Source organism: Bombina bombina, chromosome 11, assembly GCF_027579735.1.
Source record: "Bombina bombina isolate aBomBom1 chromosome 11, aBomBom1.pri, whole genome shotgun sequence".
Taxonomy (NCBI): Eukaryota; Metazoa; Chordata; class Amphibia; order Anura; family Bombinatoridae; genus Bombina; species Bombina bombina.
The window spans coordinates 86,571,405-86,585,288 of record NC_069509.1 but is presented as its reverse complement, the minus strand read 5'-3'; the positions used below and the strand labels follow the sequence as shown (position 1 = coordinate 86,585,288).

At 41.2% G+C, this 13,884-nt stretch overlaps 1 protein-coding gene across 1 annotated transcript in view; it reads left to right on the top strand.

Moving 5' to 3' along the window:
- Positions 1–13,884, top strand: part of CLCN7 (chloride voltage-gated channel 7) — a 373,281-nt gene that overhangs the window by 249,103 nt on the left and 110,294 nt on the right. Inside the window, exon 18 of the mRNA XM_053694644.1 lies at positions 8,300–8,351. Coding sequence (XP_053550619.1) covers positions 8,300–8,351 — 52 coding nt within the window. The remainder of the gene's footprint in view (positions 1–8,299; positions 8,352–13,884) is intronic.

Here is a 13,884-nt window from a genome sequence, read left to right as displayed (position 1 = left end):
AGCCGGGTCCTGATCAGCCTCTTTTTAGCAGAGCTACAGGTGGCTTTAAAGCATTGGGAACTGGTGGGATTAACTTCTCACTGTGCCTCCCATACTGTGGGCTGCCCTTCTCAATATGGTCTTAGCAATTACTAACTAAGGCCCTGTATGTCTCCACAGAATGGCAAGGAGGTAAGAAGACTACTTGATGACTGTGGGACCGTTCATGCTGTCGCTCAGCACCAAGGTATGTGCAGCTCTTATTTTCTGGGACAGCACTAACTCAGAAATTGCTGCAGAATTTGTTCCTATGACTCCCTGTGAAAAGTTTGTTACCTCAGGGCTTCTCTTCTGATCTTAGGGAAGATGTGATGGGGGAGGACCAAGTATGAACGCTCAGATCACATTTACACTTTTATTGTGAGAGCGCAGATGGACTGTGGGCTAGACACTGGGGACACTAGTTACGGAGTGAGCCTCTAGTGTCAGGTTTTATGGTGTAGGGTGTTCCGGTGTGTGTATTTACTGCGCATTTTATTATGGGGCCAGACCGCATGGTATGTTTGGCTGTTCATGCAGCAACATACGGATCACGTTTTTTTGGAAGACGCTCTGGTAGGCTCCTCAGCAGAGCTGTTGAAGTGTCAGAGGCTATTTAGTTTAACGAACCTGTGGTTTAAAGGGATAAGACTTGTATTTTTTCATTATACCCTTCTTCTTATGTCCCTGTATAGTTTGACCAGAGTGTGAGTACTGTTGCTTGTTTAATCAAATTTAAAGGCACAGTTACACGTTTTCTTTCAGAGTTTCTTTTTTAATGTCATATTAGTTTGCAATTCACGACCAAGTCTGTTTTTGTTTATTTGCCAACATGGATGATATTGTGAATGTTACGTGTTCCTTATGTTTGAATGCAAATGTGGAACCTCCTGTTACTTTTTGCCCCTCGTGTACTGAGAGGGCATTACAGTTTAGAGAACAAATGTTTTTTGATAAAGATTTTTTTATTTTTTTATTTAATATTTTTATTGAGGTAATAAACCATAATAACATAACAAAAGCATGTGTACAGGCACAGATTGAGAGTGGTAAGGGCAAACATACATTCCACATATATAAAATAAACAAAGTTTAGTCCAATCCTCTAGGCATTAATATCACTATTGGGTTTGTGGTATCTACAATCATGATACAGTTAACACTATAAATATCAGAGAAGGCTTTAACTGAACCACATCATAATATCAGCCATAGAGAAGTAGGATCTGGTAGAGGGCACAATAAAATATCCAAACCCTCCGCCACATCACTTGTGAAATTTAAATTTGGTGGACTTAGGGACAGATGTATGATAAATGTTAGTGACTGAACATGCTATCGTGGTGCCTCATGTTTTTTAAATTTTTATTAGAAGTGAAATAGCTCTCTGAGTCGCTACCCCCATCTTCATATAGTTTGTCTATTTAAGATAAATTAGGGCATAATGGGGAGCTAGCGATTTTTATTTTGTTGGGGAAAAGAAAGGAAAGAAATACAGCGGGCAAGAGCCGCTCTAATTAAGAAAGTGATAGAGGGGTGTGGGATGAGGGAGGGGAAGGGGGGGCGAGGGAAAGGAAGGGATGGGGGGGTAAGGAAAGGGAGGGGGGAGGTAAGGGAATGGGAGGGGAGGGAGGGCGGAGCTAGTTAGATTATCTAGCGGGACTTCTGGAGCTACAGGTCTTTCGAGTATAAGGGAGAAACTTTGTGCTAGATCAGGTGGTGGAGGTACTGCTTAATGTTACTATATATGCCTTCAGAAAAGTACTACTGAAATCTTGTAGGCATCATAAACTCTAAGTAAAGAGCATGCCATACTTGCTCTAGAGTGTGGGTTAATAGCCTCACAGTGCTAGTTTAAGTAGGGTAAGGAGTAGATATATAAGTTGATGTAGTTACCTCTAGAGTAGGGAACAACCAGTGGGTAAGCATATGTAAGAGGCCTATGGGCAAATCTATAAAAAGTCCTAGCCTGCAAGATGATAGCTAATGTCCCCATATCAGTCGATTTAAGTATCATAGCTTCAGAGACAGCAGATAACGTATAGAATAAAAATAACCCTGTATTTAGGTAACAATAACAAATATTCAAACAAATAATAGCAGTTTGAAAATGTGCCTTCTGCTTAGAAGAAACGTTAACTGCTGTGTAATAGTATCTTTTCAGGAATTAGAACAGATTACTGTAAGAAGGTATTAAACATGAAGAGCAATACATAAAGGAATAGGGTAATATTGCTAACATTAGAGCTAATGAAGAGGTTGTGTCCGTGTAAGTAAGTAGGCACAGCACTTCCCATGAACAAGAAACATCATTAGACTGGGGTGCAGACAGTGCATAGAAAATTAATTGAACAACATAACTGTAAACATTGCTATAGGAACATAGAGCTGAGTTCTTCATAGTATATTTCGTTTAGTTACAGTTTTGGGCTCATTCTGAAATAGAAACCAGTAAAATATTCTCACATAAATTGGATGTGAGCTCTCAGGACTTACAGCGTGTGGAATGACTGAGCCCCTCAGAGTGAGTTCGTATGACCCCATCTTTAACCTACTGCTACAGGAAATGGTAGTCTCTCTCTCCTATTAAGGGCTTCTGAGGAGTCCGGGTAAGTGAGGAACTTTGTGAGAAATAGCGCTATCAGAGCATATAAACTGAGGCTAAGAGTGCTGGTATCCAAGATGTGTGGGCCTAATATAGCGGAGTGTGTGAATGTGACAGACCTTAGTCTTCCTAAATGTCCCCAACGATTCCCTCCGGCGCCCACCTTATTGGGCTTGAGCATGTGAGTGTTCCCTGTGGGCTTAGTAGATAGTCTATTTTCCTCCAACACCACCCTGATCGGCCGCCTCGGAGTAGGAGCAGAGCACAGAGCTGCGCTTAAGGCAGGGAGATCTAGAATAGTTTCCGGTGTCGTAAGGGATGTGGGTTGGTAGCCAATATTAGTAGGCCTCTCAGCGGGAGTAGATAAGGCACTATTGTCTCCAGATTCTCTATCTTCTTGCGAGCTTGGTTGTTGCCAGACGCGGTCTTCTGCAGGGAAAGCAGTGGCTATGATAGGATCATCTCCAGGAGCGCCCGCCAAGTCCTCACTGTCCAAAGACAAACATCGGGTGAGAGAAGCAAATTGCCTGCAGTTAAGGGTTCTAGGTTAGACGTAGATTGGGATGAAGATCAGGGTACATGTGCTGATGGAGCCCAGTATTAAATTGTACTAGCGGCGGTGGTGCGAATAACGGGCCTTTCAGTTTCTAAGGTGTAATGGCGTCCATGATTCCGTTGCTGTGATAGCGTCAACTTGCCTCTCTCAAGGGTCGACTCTGCTAGTGGGCTCAGGAGCTGGGTCACCGGGGTAATGACTAAATTGTCTCCTCTGCTTTAGAGACTATGTTCCATTGTAGGCTGTTAGCAGTTAGATGGCGATCTGCATGCGGTCCGGCTCCCAGGATAATTACCCCGCTCTGCTCTCACAAAAACTGTATATCAGCATCTAAGCAGAGCTCCCATGAAAACTGTGGGACTGAGGTCTAAGTAGTTTACCCTAAACATAAGTTTTGGGGGATTTAGATGGGTTTTGGTGTGTAGTTTGAGCAGGAGCTCTCAATACCTGCGTCTGCTCGGCTTCAAAGTTGGCTCCGCCCCCCGTTTTTTTATAAAGATTTAACGAAAGCGGATGCTTCTCAGCCACATCTTTCTCCCCAAGCGTCACAGTCCCTAACGCCTGCCCAGGCGCAGTCCAGTACCTCCGCAGTTTTGACTGCAATTACATTAAAGGACATAGCTGCTGTTATGTCTTCTACACTTTCGGAAGCGTTATCTGCCTTTCCTGTCTTGCAAGGCAAACGCAGAAGGAAGGACACCCTCGTGACTAATACGACTTCGGATGCTTTAATGGCGATATCAGATGTGCCGTCGCAGGGTTCAGAATTGGAGCCCCTATCTGAAGGTGAACTCTCTGAATCAGAGAGCGTCCTGCTTCCGACGGATTCAGAAGTGGTGTCTTTCCGGTTTAAGCTGGAACACCTCCACCTATTATTGAGGGAGGTTTTAGTGACTCTGGACGACTGCGATTTAATTGTGGTTCGTCCAGAAAAATTGAGTAAGTTGGACAGATATCTAGAAGTTCCTTCTTATTTTGACGTTTTTCCAGTTCCCAAAAGAACTTCGGAAATTATTGCTAAGGAATGGGAGAGACCAGGTATTTCTTTCTCTCCTCCCGTTTTCAGGAAGATGTATCCTATAGCGGATACTATCAGGGATTCTTGGCAGTCGGTTCCTAAGGTGGAAGGTGCTATTTCCACTTTAGCTAAACAAACTACTATTCCTATTGAGGATAGTTGTGCTTTTAAGGACCCTATGGATAAGAAGTTAGAGGGTCTTCTTAAGAAACTTTATGTTCATCAAGGGTTGCTTTTGCAGCCAGCGGCCTGCATTGTCACGGTTACAACTGCGGCAGCTTATTGTTCTGATGCCCTGGAGGAATCTCTCAAGACTGAGACTTCTTTGGAAGAGATTCAGGATAGAATTAAAGCCCTTAAGTTGGCCAATTCTTTTGTGACGGATGCTTCTCTGCAAATTACCAAATTGGCGGCTAAAAGCTCAGGGTTTTCAATCTTTGCGCATAGAGCCTTGTGGCTGAAATCTTGGTCTGCGGATGTGTCATCCAAATCTAAGCTTTTGGCTATTCCTTATAAGGGGAGGACCTTGTTTGGTCCTGACTTGAAAGAAATTATTTCTGACATTACGGGAGGCAAGGGTCACCTCCTCCCTCAGGATAAGAAATCCAATCAGAGGGGTCGACAGAATAATTTTCGTTCCTTTTGAAATTTCAGGGGAATCCCTTCTTCCTCTTCCGCTAAGCAGGATGGGAGCTATTCTCAACCCAAGTCCATGTGGAGACCCAACCAGACTTGGAACAAGGGCAAGCAGTCCAAAAACCCGTTGCTGCACCTAAGTCAGCATGGAGGGGTGGCCCGGATCCGGGACCGGATCTAGTAGGGGGCAGACTATCGTTCATACGTCCAGGCTTGGATAAGAGACGTTCAAGATCCCTGGGCAATAGATATAGTGTCTCAGGGATACAAACTGGAGTTCAGAAACACTTCCCCCAGAGGAAGATTCCTTCTTTCTTGATTGTCTGTAAACCAGATAAAGAGAGAGGCATTCTTACGCTGCGTAGAAGATCTCTCTTCCATGGGAGTAATCTGTCCTGTTCCATCTCAGGGACAGGGATTTTATTCAAATCTGTTTGTAGTTCCCAAAAAGGAGGGAACCTTCAGACCTATCTTAAATCTCAAGAGTCTAAACAAGTTTCTCAGAGTTCCATCCTTCAAGATGGAGACTATTCGTACCATTCTTTCGTTGATCCAGGAGGGTCAATTTATGACTATAGTGGATCTAAAAGATGCATATCTTCATGTTCCCATCCACAAAGATCATAACAAATTTCTGAGATTTGCCTTTCTGGACAAACCTTTCCCGTTCGTGGCTCTTCCTTTCGGCCTGGCCACAGCTCCCAGAATTTTCACAAAGGTTTTGGGGTCTCTTCTGGCAGTTCTAAGACCGCGGGGAGTTGCAGTTGCGCTGTATCTGGACGATATTCTGATCCAGGCGTCCTCTTACCAGTTGTCAAAGTCTCATACCGACCTTGTCCTTTCCTTCCTGAGAACCCACGGGTGGAAGGTAAATGTGGGAAAGAGTTTGTTAATTCCACAGACAAGAGTACCATTCTTGGGAACTCTAATCGACTCTCTTTCCATGAAAATCTTTCTGACCGAGGTCAGGAGGGTAAAGCTCATGGCTACATGTCAAGCCCTTCAGTCCAATCGTCGGCCGTCAGTGGCTCAGTGCATGAAAGTAGTCGGATTGATGGTGGCTGCAATGGACATCATTCCGTATGCTCGATTTCATCTCCGACCCCTGCAACTGAGCATGCTCAGACAGTGGAATGGAGATTATACCGATTTGTCTCCTCAAATAACTCTAGATCAGGAGACACGGGACTCTCTTCTATGGTGGTTGTCACTGGATCATCTATCTCAGGGGACATGCTTCCGCAGACCCTCTTGGGTGATAGTGACAACGGACACCAGCCTACTAGGATGGGGAGCATTCTGGAATTCCCTAAGGGCTCAAGGTGTATGGACTCAGGCGGCGTCTCTCCTTCCAATCAACATTCTGGAATTGAGAGCCATCTTCAATGCGCTTCAGGCTTGGCCTCAGTTGGCCTCGGCCCAATTCATCAGGTTACAGTCGGACAACATCACGACAGTGGCTTACATCAATCATCAAGGAGGAACAAGGCGTTCCTTAGCGATGGCAGAGGTATCCAAGATTATACAGTGGGCGGAGTTGCACTCTTGCCATCTGTCAGCGATCTACATCCCAGCAGACAAACGTTTCATCCGGGAGAATGGGAACTCCATCCGGAGGTGTTTTCCAGCCTGGTACTCAGATGGGGCAGGCCGGAGTTGGATCTCATGGCATCCTGTCAGAATGCCAAGCTCCCGAGATACGGGTCCAGGGATCCTCAGGCCGAGCTGATAGACACCTTGGCAGTTCCTTGGTCCTTCAAACTGGCTTATGTTTTTCCCCCGTTTGCTCTTCTTCCCCGGGTGATTGCGCGTGTCAAACAGGAGAGGGCGTCGATGATCCTTCTCGCTCCTGCGTGGCCTTGCAGGACTTGGTATGCCGATTTGGTGGCCATTTCCTCTCAGCCTCCGTGGAAGCTCCCATTGAGTTAAGACCTTCTCATTCAGGGACCCTTCCATCATCCGAATCTAATTTCTCTACAGCTGACTGCTTGGAGATTGAACGCTTAGTTTTATCTAAGCGTGGGTTTTCTGATTCAGTTATTGATACTTTGATCCAGGCGCGTAAGCTTGTTACTAGAAAAATTTACCATAAGATATGGCGTAAATATCTTTATTGGTGTGAATCCAATTGCTACTCATGGAGTAGAGTTAGGATTCCTAGGATTTTGTCCTTTCTCCAAGTCCCAGACGTCCAATCTTTTTGTCAGGCTCTGACTAGAATCAAGCCTGTATTTAGACCTGTTACTCCTCCTTGGAGTTTAAATTAGGTTCTTAAAGTTCTTCAAGGGGTACCGTTTGAACTTATGCATTCCATAGATATTAAGTTATTATCTTGGAAAGTTTTATTTTTGGTTGCTATTTATTCTGCCCGAAGAGTATCTGAGCTTTCGGCGTTGCAATGTGATCCTCATCTAGTTTTCAATTCGGATAAGGTGGTGTTGAGAACCAGACCAGATTCTTTCAAATAAGAATATTAATCAGGAAATTGTTGTTCCTTTCTTATGTCCTAATCCTTCTTCTAGGAAGGAGCGTCTGTTACATATTTTGTACATGGTCCAGTCTTTGAAGTTCTACTTACAAGCGACTAAAGATTTTCGCCAATCATCGTCATTGTTTGTCGTTTTTTCTGGGAAATGTAGGGACAGAAAGCTACGGCTACCTCTCTTTCTTTTTGGCTGAAGAGTACCATCCGCTTTGCATATGAGACTGCTGGACAGCAGCCTCCTGAAGGAATTACGGCTCATTCCACTAGGGCTGGGGCTTCCTCATGGACATTCAAAAATGATGCTTCTGTTGAACAGATTTGCAAGGCAGCAACTTGGTCGTCTCTTCACACTTTTTCCAAGTTTTACAAATTCAATACCTTTGCCTCTTCTGAGGCTGTTTTTGGGAGGAAAGTTCTTCAAGCAGTGGTGCCTTCCGTTTAGGTTTCCTGTCTTGTCCCTCCCTTTTCATCCGTGTACTATAGCTTTGGTATTGTATCCCACAAGTAAGGATGAAATCCGTGGACTCGTCATTGTGAAAAAGAAAAGGAAATTTATGCTTACCTGATAAATTTAATTCTTTTTCGATACGATGAGTCCACAGCCTGTCCTGTTTTTCTGAGACAGGTTATTATTTTTTGTTAAACTTCAGACACCTCGGCTTTTCCTTCCTCTTCCTAACTTCGGTCGAATGACTGGGTTGGGAGGGAAGGGAGGAGCTATTTATACAGCTCTGCTGTGGTGCTCTTTGCCTCCTCCTGTTGACCAGGAGGCATAATCCCACAAGTAAGGATGAAATCCGTGGACTCGTTGTATCGAAAAAGAAATACATTTATCAGGTAAGCATAAATTTCCTTTTTATGGTCTAAAGATTAACTTGAAATTAAGTGCTAAATTGTTGCTGAAGTCTATTCTACATTTAATGACTATAACCGTTAATTGGTTTTGTTTATTTCATTATTATGTATTTGTTTACTTCACAGTCATGGGCTGATCCAGGAAAATACGCTCTGATGGGAGCAGCGGCGCAACTTGGTGGGTCCAAATTTAAAAAGAGATGTGACATGTTCTACATTATTTCTTTAGATCCTTCAGACATTATTTTATTATGTTGGCTAATCCTGTTAGCACTAACCAATGTCTCGAAGGCCTTTTTTTCTCTCTCCAGCTTTAAGGACTTATTAACAAATAGTTTTAGTAGTATAGTGGTGAGCATAGCTGCCTCCAAACGGTTGAACATAAACTTACATTCTTAAATCCCACAATTTCAAATAGATATGAAATATTTGATCTTCCTGCCTGATACTGTTATTTATTGCTTTAGCCTTTGTACTGTGTGGCACAAGGCAGCTTTCAAGGAAATATTTTATATTGTGCTTTTCTGGTGTAGCATGTTTATTTGTGGCAGAGGCTAGGTGCATTAAATTGTAGGAACTGCTATTTTCACTTGCCATTTTCTCTAATTAGGAGTCTGGGAAGGATGACCTGCGTCTTTTGTTTCACTATTATATTTTGGTACATTGGCAAATGTTTAACTAAGGGTCTCAGTGCCATATGGAATTGCTTGGACGAGTGTTTGAAACTATTTTGCACAGAGAAGTTCATGTGCATTGTAATGTTTGTATTTTACTATCACACGCTACCCTGCTAATAAATTATTTTACTCAATCATGCATGTAAAAAAGCTCATCACATACACAAACATGTGCCTCCCTGAGTTCAGGAATGAATCTGTCTGACACCTGGGGTTACTGTTTTCTCCGCTTCAGAGTCCATATTAGTGGTCTGTAGTCAGCTGATACTGTATATACTCAAGTAGGTCTGGATAGGGCACTTAAACAAATTAACCGAACAAGTCCCAATGCGTTTCTTCTGCTTGAACAGGCAAACTTCTTCAGGGAAATGTAGGCATCTAGTTGGCTCTAAATGTGTATTTAAAGAGAAAAACGTATGACTTAATGTCCTTGCCTGGAGATATGACCAACATATTTGTCCCTGACACTGTACTTAAAAGGTTTATTTCTATGTCAACCCTAAACTTTCAATCTAAAACTGGTCCATATTGATTGTGATAGATATTATAATGGACAAAACTTACATACAACTGGAAAAAAATATTATCATATATATATGTTTGTGTGTATGTATATATATTTTATATATATATATATATATATATATATATATATATATTATACATATATATTATGCATATATATTGTTTTATATATATATTATATATTTTATATATATATTTTATATATATATTATATATTTTATTTTGTGTATGTATGTGTATATATATATATATATATGTATGTATGTATGTATGTATGTATGTACGTACGTACGTACATTTGTGCTCATAAGTTTACATACCCTGGCAGAATTTATGATTTCTTGGCCATTTTTCAGAGAATATGAATGATAACACAAAAAACTTTTCTTTCACTCATGGTTAGTGTTAGGCTGAAGCCATTTATTATCAATCAACTGCGTTTACTCTTTTTAGATCATAATGACAACAGAAACTACCCAAATGACACTGATAAAAAGTTTACATACCCTGGTGATTTTGGCCTGATAACATGCACACAAGTTGACACAAAGGGGTTTGAATGGCTATTAAAGGTAACCATCCTCACCTGTGATCTGTTTGCTTGTAATTAGTGTGTGTGTATAAAAGGTCAATGAGTTTCTGGACTCCTGACAGACCCTTGCATCTTTCATCCAGAGTCATGGGGAAAGCAAAAGAATTGTCAAAGGATCTGCGTGAAAAGGTAGTTGAACTGTATAAAACAGGAAAGGGATATAAAAAGATATCTAAGGAATTGAGAATGCCAATCAGCAGTGTTCAAACTCTAATCAAGAAGTGGAAAATGAGGACTTCTGTTGAAACCAAACCACGGTCAGGTAGACCAACTAAAATTTCAGCCACAACTGCCAGGAAAATTGTTCGGGATGCAAAGAAAAACCCACAAAAAACTTCATGTGAAATACAGGGCTCTCTGAAAACATGTGGTGTGGCTGTTTCAAGATGCACAATATGGAGGCACTTGAAGAAAGATGGGCTGCATGGTCGAATCACCAGAAGAAAGCCATAACTATGCAAATGCCACAAAGTCCAGTAAGCCAAACAGCACAGAGACAAGCCTCAAACCTTCTGGCACAAAGTAATTTGGAGTGATGAGACCAAAATTGAACTTTTTGGCCACAACCATAAATGCTACATTTGGAGAGGAGTCTACAAGGCCTATGATGAAGGGTACACCATTCCTACTGTGAAACACGGAGGTGGATCGCTGATGTTTTGGGATGTGTGAGCTACAAAGGCACAGGAAATTTGGTCAGAATTGATGGCAAGATGAATGCAGTATGTTATCAAAAAATACTGGAGGAAAATTTGCATTCATCAGCCCGGAAGCTGCGCATGGGACATACTTGGACATTTCAACGTGACAATGATCCTAAACACAAGGCCAAGTCGACCTGTCATTGGCTACAGTTCTGGAGTGGCCATCTCAGTCTCCTGACCTCAATGTCATTGAGCCATTTTGGGGAGATCTCAAATGTTCAGTTCATGCAAGAAAGCCCAAGAATTTACAGGAACTGGAGGCTTTTTGCCAGGAAGAATGGGCAGCTTTACCATCTGAGAAGATAAAGAGCCTCATCCACAAATACCACAAAAGACTTCAAGCTGTCATTGATGTTAAAGGGGGCAATACACGGTATCAAGAACTGGGGTATGTAAACTTTTGATCAGGGTCATTTGCGTAGTTTCGTTGTCATTATGATTTAAAAAGATTAAACACAGTTGATTGATAATAAATGGCTTCAGCCAAACATTAACCATGAGTGAAAGAAAAGTTTTTGTGTTATCATTCATATTCTCTGAAAATTGGCCAAGAAATCATAAATTTGCCAGGGTATGTAAACTTCTGAGCACAACTGTGTGTGTATGTATGTATAATATGTGTGTATGTATGTGTATATATAGATACAGATATGTGTGTGTGTGTGTATATATATATATATATATATATATTCATATTCAAAGTTGCAGGGAAGGCACTCTCCATTTCAAATAACTTTTATTACCCTAATAAAAGTTATTTGAAACGGAGAGTGCCTTCCCTGCAACTTTGAATATTATTTTGATTAGAAGTGCACCCCGGTGGCTGTTGTGTATGGAGTGCTGGTTCCCCTTCTTTACTATATTTTATGTATGTATGTATATATATATATATATATTCAATAATAAATAAGCACTCTCTGGACTTTGGCCATCTGTGTAAACAAAAATATTTATTGTGACGTTTCGGGACAACAAACAGTCCCTTCGTCTTGTCCCGAAATGTCACAATAAATATTTTTGTTTACACAGATGGCCAAAGCCCAGAGAGTGCTTATTTATTATTGAATCTATGGATATTTTTTACAGCACCCTGGCAGCTGAACAGTGATGGTGAGAGTGCATGCACTTATAAACTGAATATCTATATATATATATATATATATATATATATATATATATATATACACACACAACCCTACATAAACCGAACTATTAGATGCAATAAAACTAACCCCATACACACACTACTTCGAAGTCTGATAAAACATAAATTTACTTTATATCCGTCAGATCTAAAATATTTAAACCATGTGGTTGTACATTTGTTTGAAATAAGTACTGTTCCTCTCTAGAAGATGTATGTGGTTCCAAATTTGGGGACATAATCATAATGTAAATGCTTCCTCTTGTACCAAATAAAGAAATATAATCACATGCATAGGAAAAAGCACTATTGAAGCATTTACCTTTCACCTACAAACATACGTGTTTTCATTTTAAAATTACCAAAATCATAAAAACAAAAAGTCAAGTACAGTAACATCCATTAAACAATCCAAAAAAGTGGTGTATTTCTCCAACATAGGTGTGTCCGGTCCACTGCGTCATCCTTACTTGTGGGATATTCTCTTCCCCAACAGGAAATGGCAAAGAGCCCAGCAAAGCTGGTCACATGATCCCTCCTAGGCTCCGCCTACCCCAGTCATTCTCTTTGCCGTTGTACAGGCAACATCTCCACGGAGATGGCTTAGAGTTTTTTAGTGTTTAACTGTAGTTTTTATTATTCAATCAAGAGTTTGTTATTTTGAAATAGTGCTGGTATGTACTATTTACTCAGAAACAGAAAAGAGATGAAGATTTCTGTTTGTATGAGGAAAATGATTTTAGCAACCGTCACTAAAATCCATGGCTGTTCCACACAGGACTGTTGAGAGCAATTAACTTCAGTTGGGGGAACAGTGAGCAGTCTCTTGCTGCTTGAGGTATGACACATTCTAACAAGACGATGTAATGCTGGAAGCTGTCATTTTCCCTATGGGATCCGGTAAGCCATGTTTATTAAGATCGTAAATAAGGGCTTCACAAGGGCTTATTAAGACTGTAGACTTTTTCTGGGCTAAATCGATTCATTATTAACACATATTTAGCCTTGAGGAATCATTTATTCTGGGTATTTTGATATAATAATATCGGCAGGCACTGTTTTAGACACCTTATTCTTTAGGGGCTTTTCCCAAATCATAGGCAGAGCCTCATTTTCGCGCCGGTGTTGCGCACTTGTTTTTGAGAGGCATGACATGCAGTCGCATGTGAGAGGAGCTCTGATACTTAGAAAAGACTTTCTGAAGGCGTCATTTGGTATCGTATTCCCCTTTGGGCTTGGTTGGGTCTCAGCAAAGCAGATACCAGGGACTGTAAAGGGGTTAAAGTTAAAAACGGCTCCGGTTCCGTTATTTTAAGGGTTAAAGCTTCCATATTTGGTGTGCAATACTTTTAAGGCTTTAAGACACTGTGGTGAAAATTTGGTGAATTTTGAACAATTCCTTCATGTTTTTTCGCAATTGCAGTAATAAAGTGTGTTCAGTTTAAAATTTAAAGTGACAGTAACGGTTTTATTTTAAAACGTTTTTTGTACTTTGTTATCAAGTTTATGCCTGTTTAACATGTCTGAACTACCAGATAGACTGTGTTCTGAATGTGGGGAAGCCAGAATTCCTATTCATTTAAATAAATGTGATTTATGTGACAATGACAATGATGCCCAAGATGATTCCTCAAGTGAGGGGAGTAAGCATGGTACTGCATCATTCCCTCCTTCGTCTACACGAGTCTTGCCCACTCAGGAGGCCCCTAGTACATCTAGCGCGCCAATACTCCTTACTATGCAACAATTAACGGCTGTAATGGATAATTCTGTCAAAAACATTTTAGCCAAAATGAACACTTATCAGCGTAAGCGCGACTGCTCTGTTTTAGATACTGAAGAGCATGACGACGCTGATAATAATGGTTCTGAAGGGCCCCTAACAAAGTCTGATGGGGCCAGGGAGGTTTTGTCTGAGGGAGAAATTACTGATTCAGGGAACATTTCTCAACAAGCTGATCCTGATGTGATTACGTTTAAATTTAAGTTGGAACATCTCCGCATTCTGCTTAAGGAGGTATTATCCACTCTGGATGATTGTGACAAGTTGGTCATCCCAGAGAAACTAT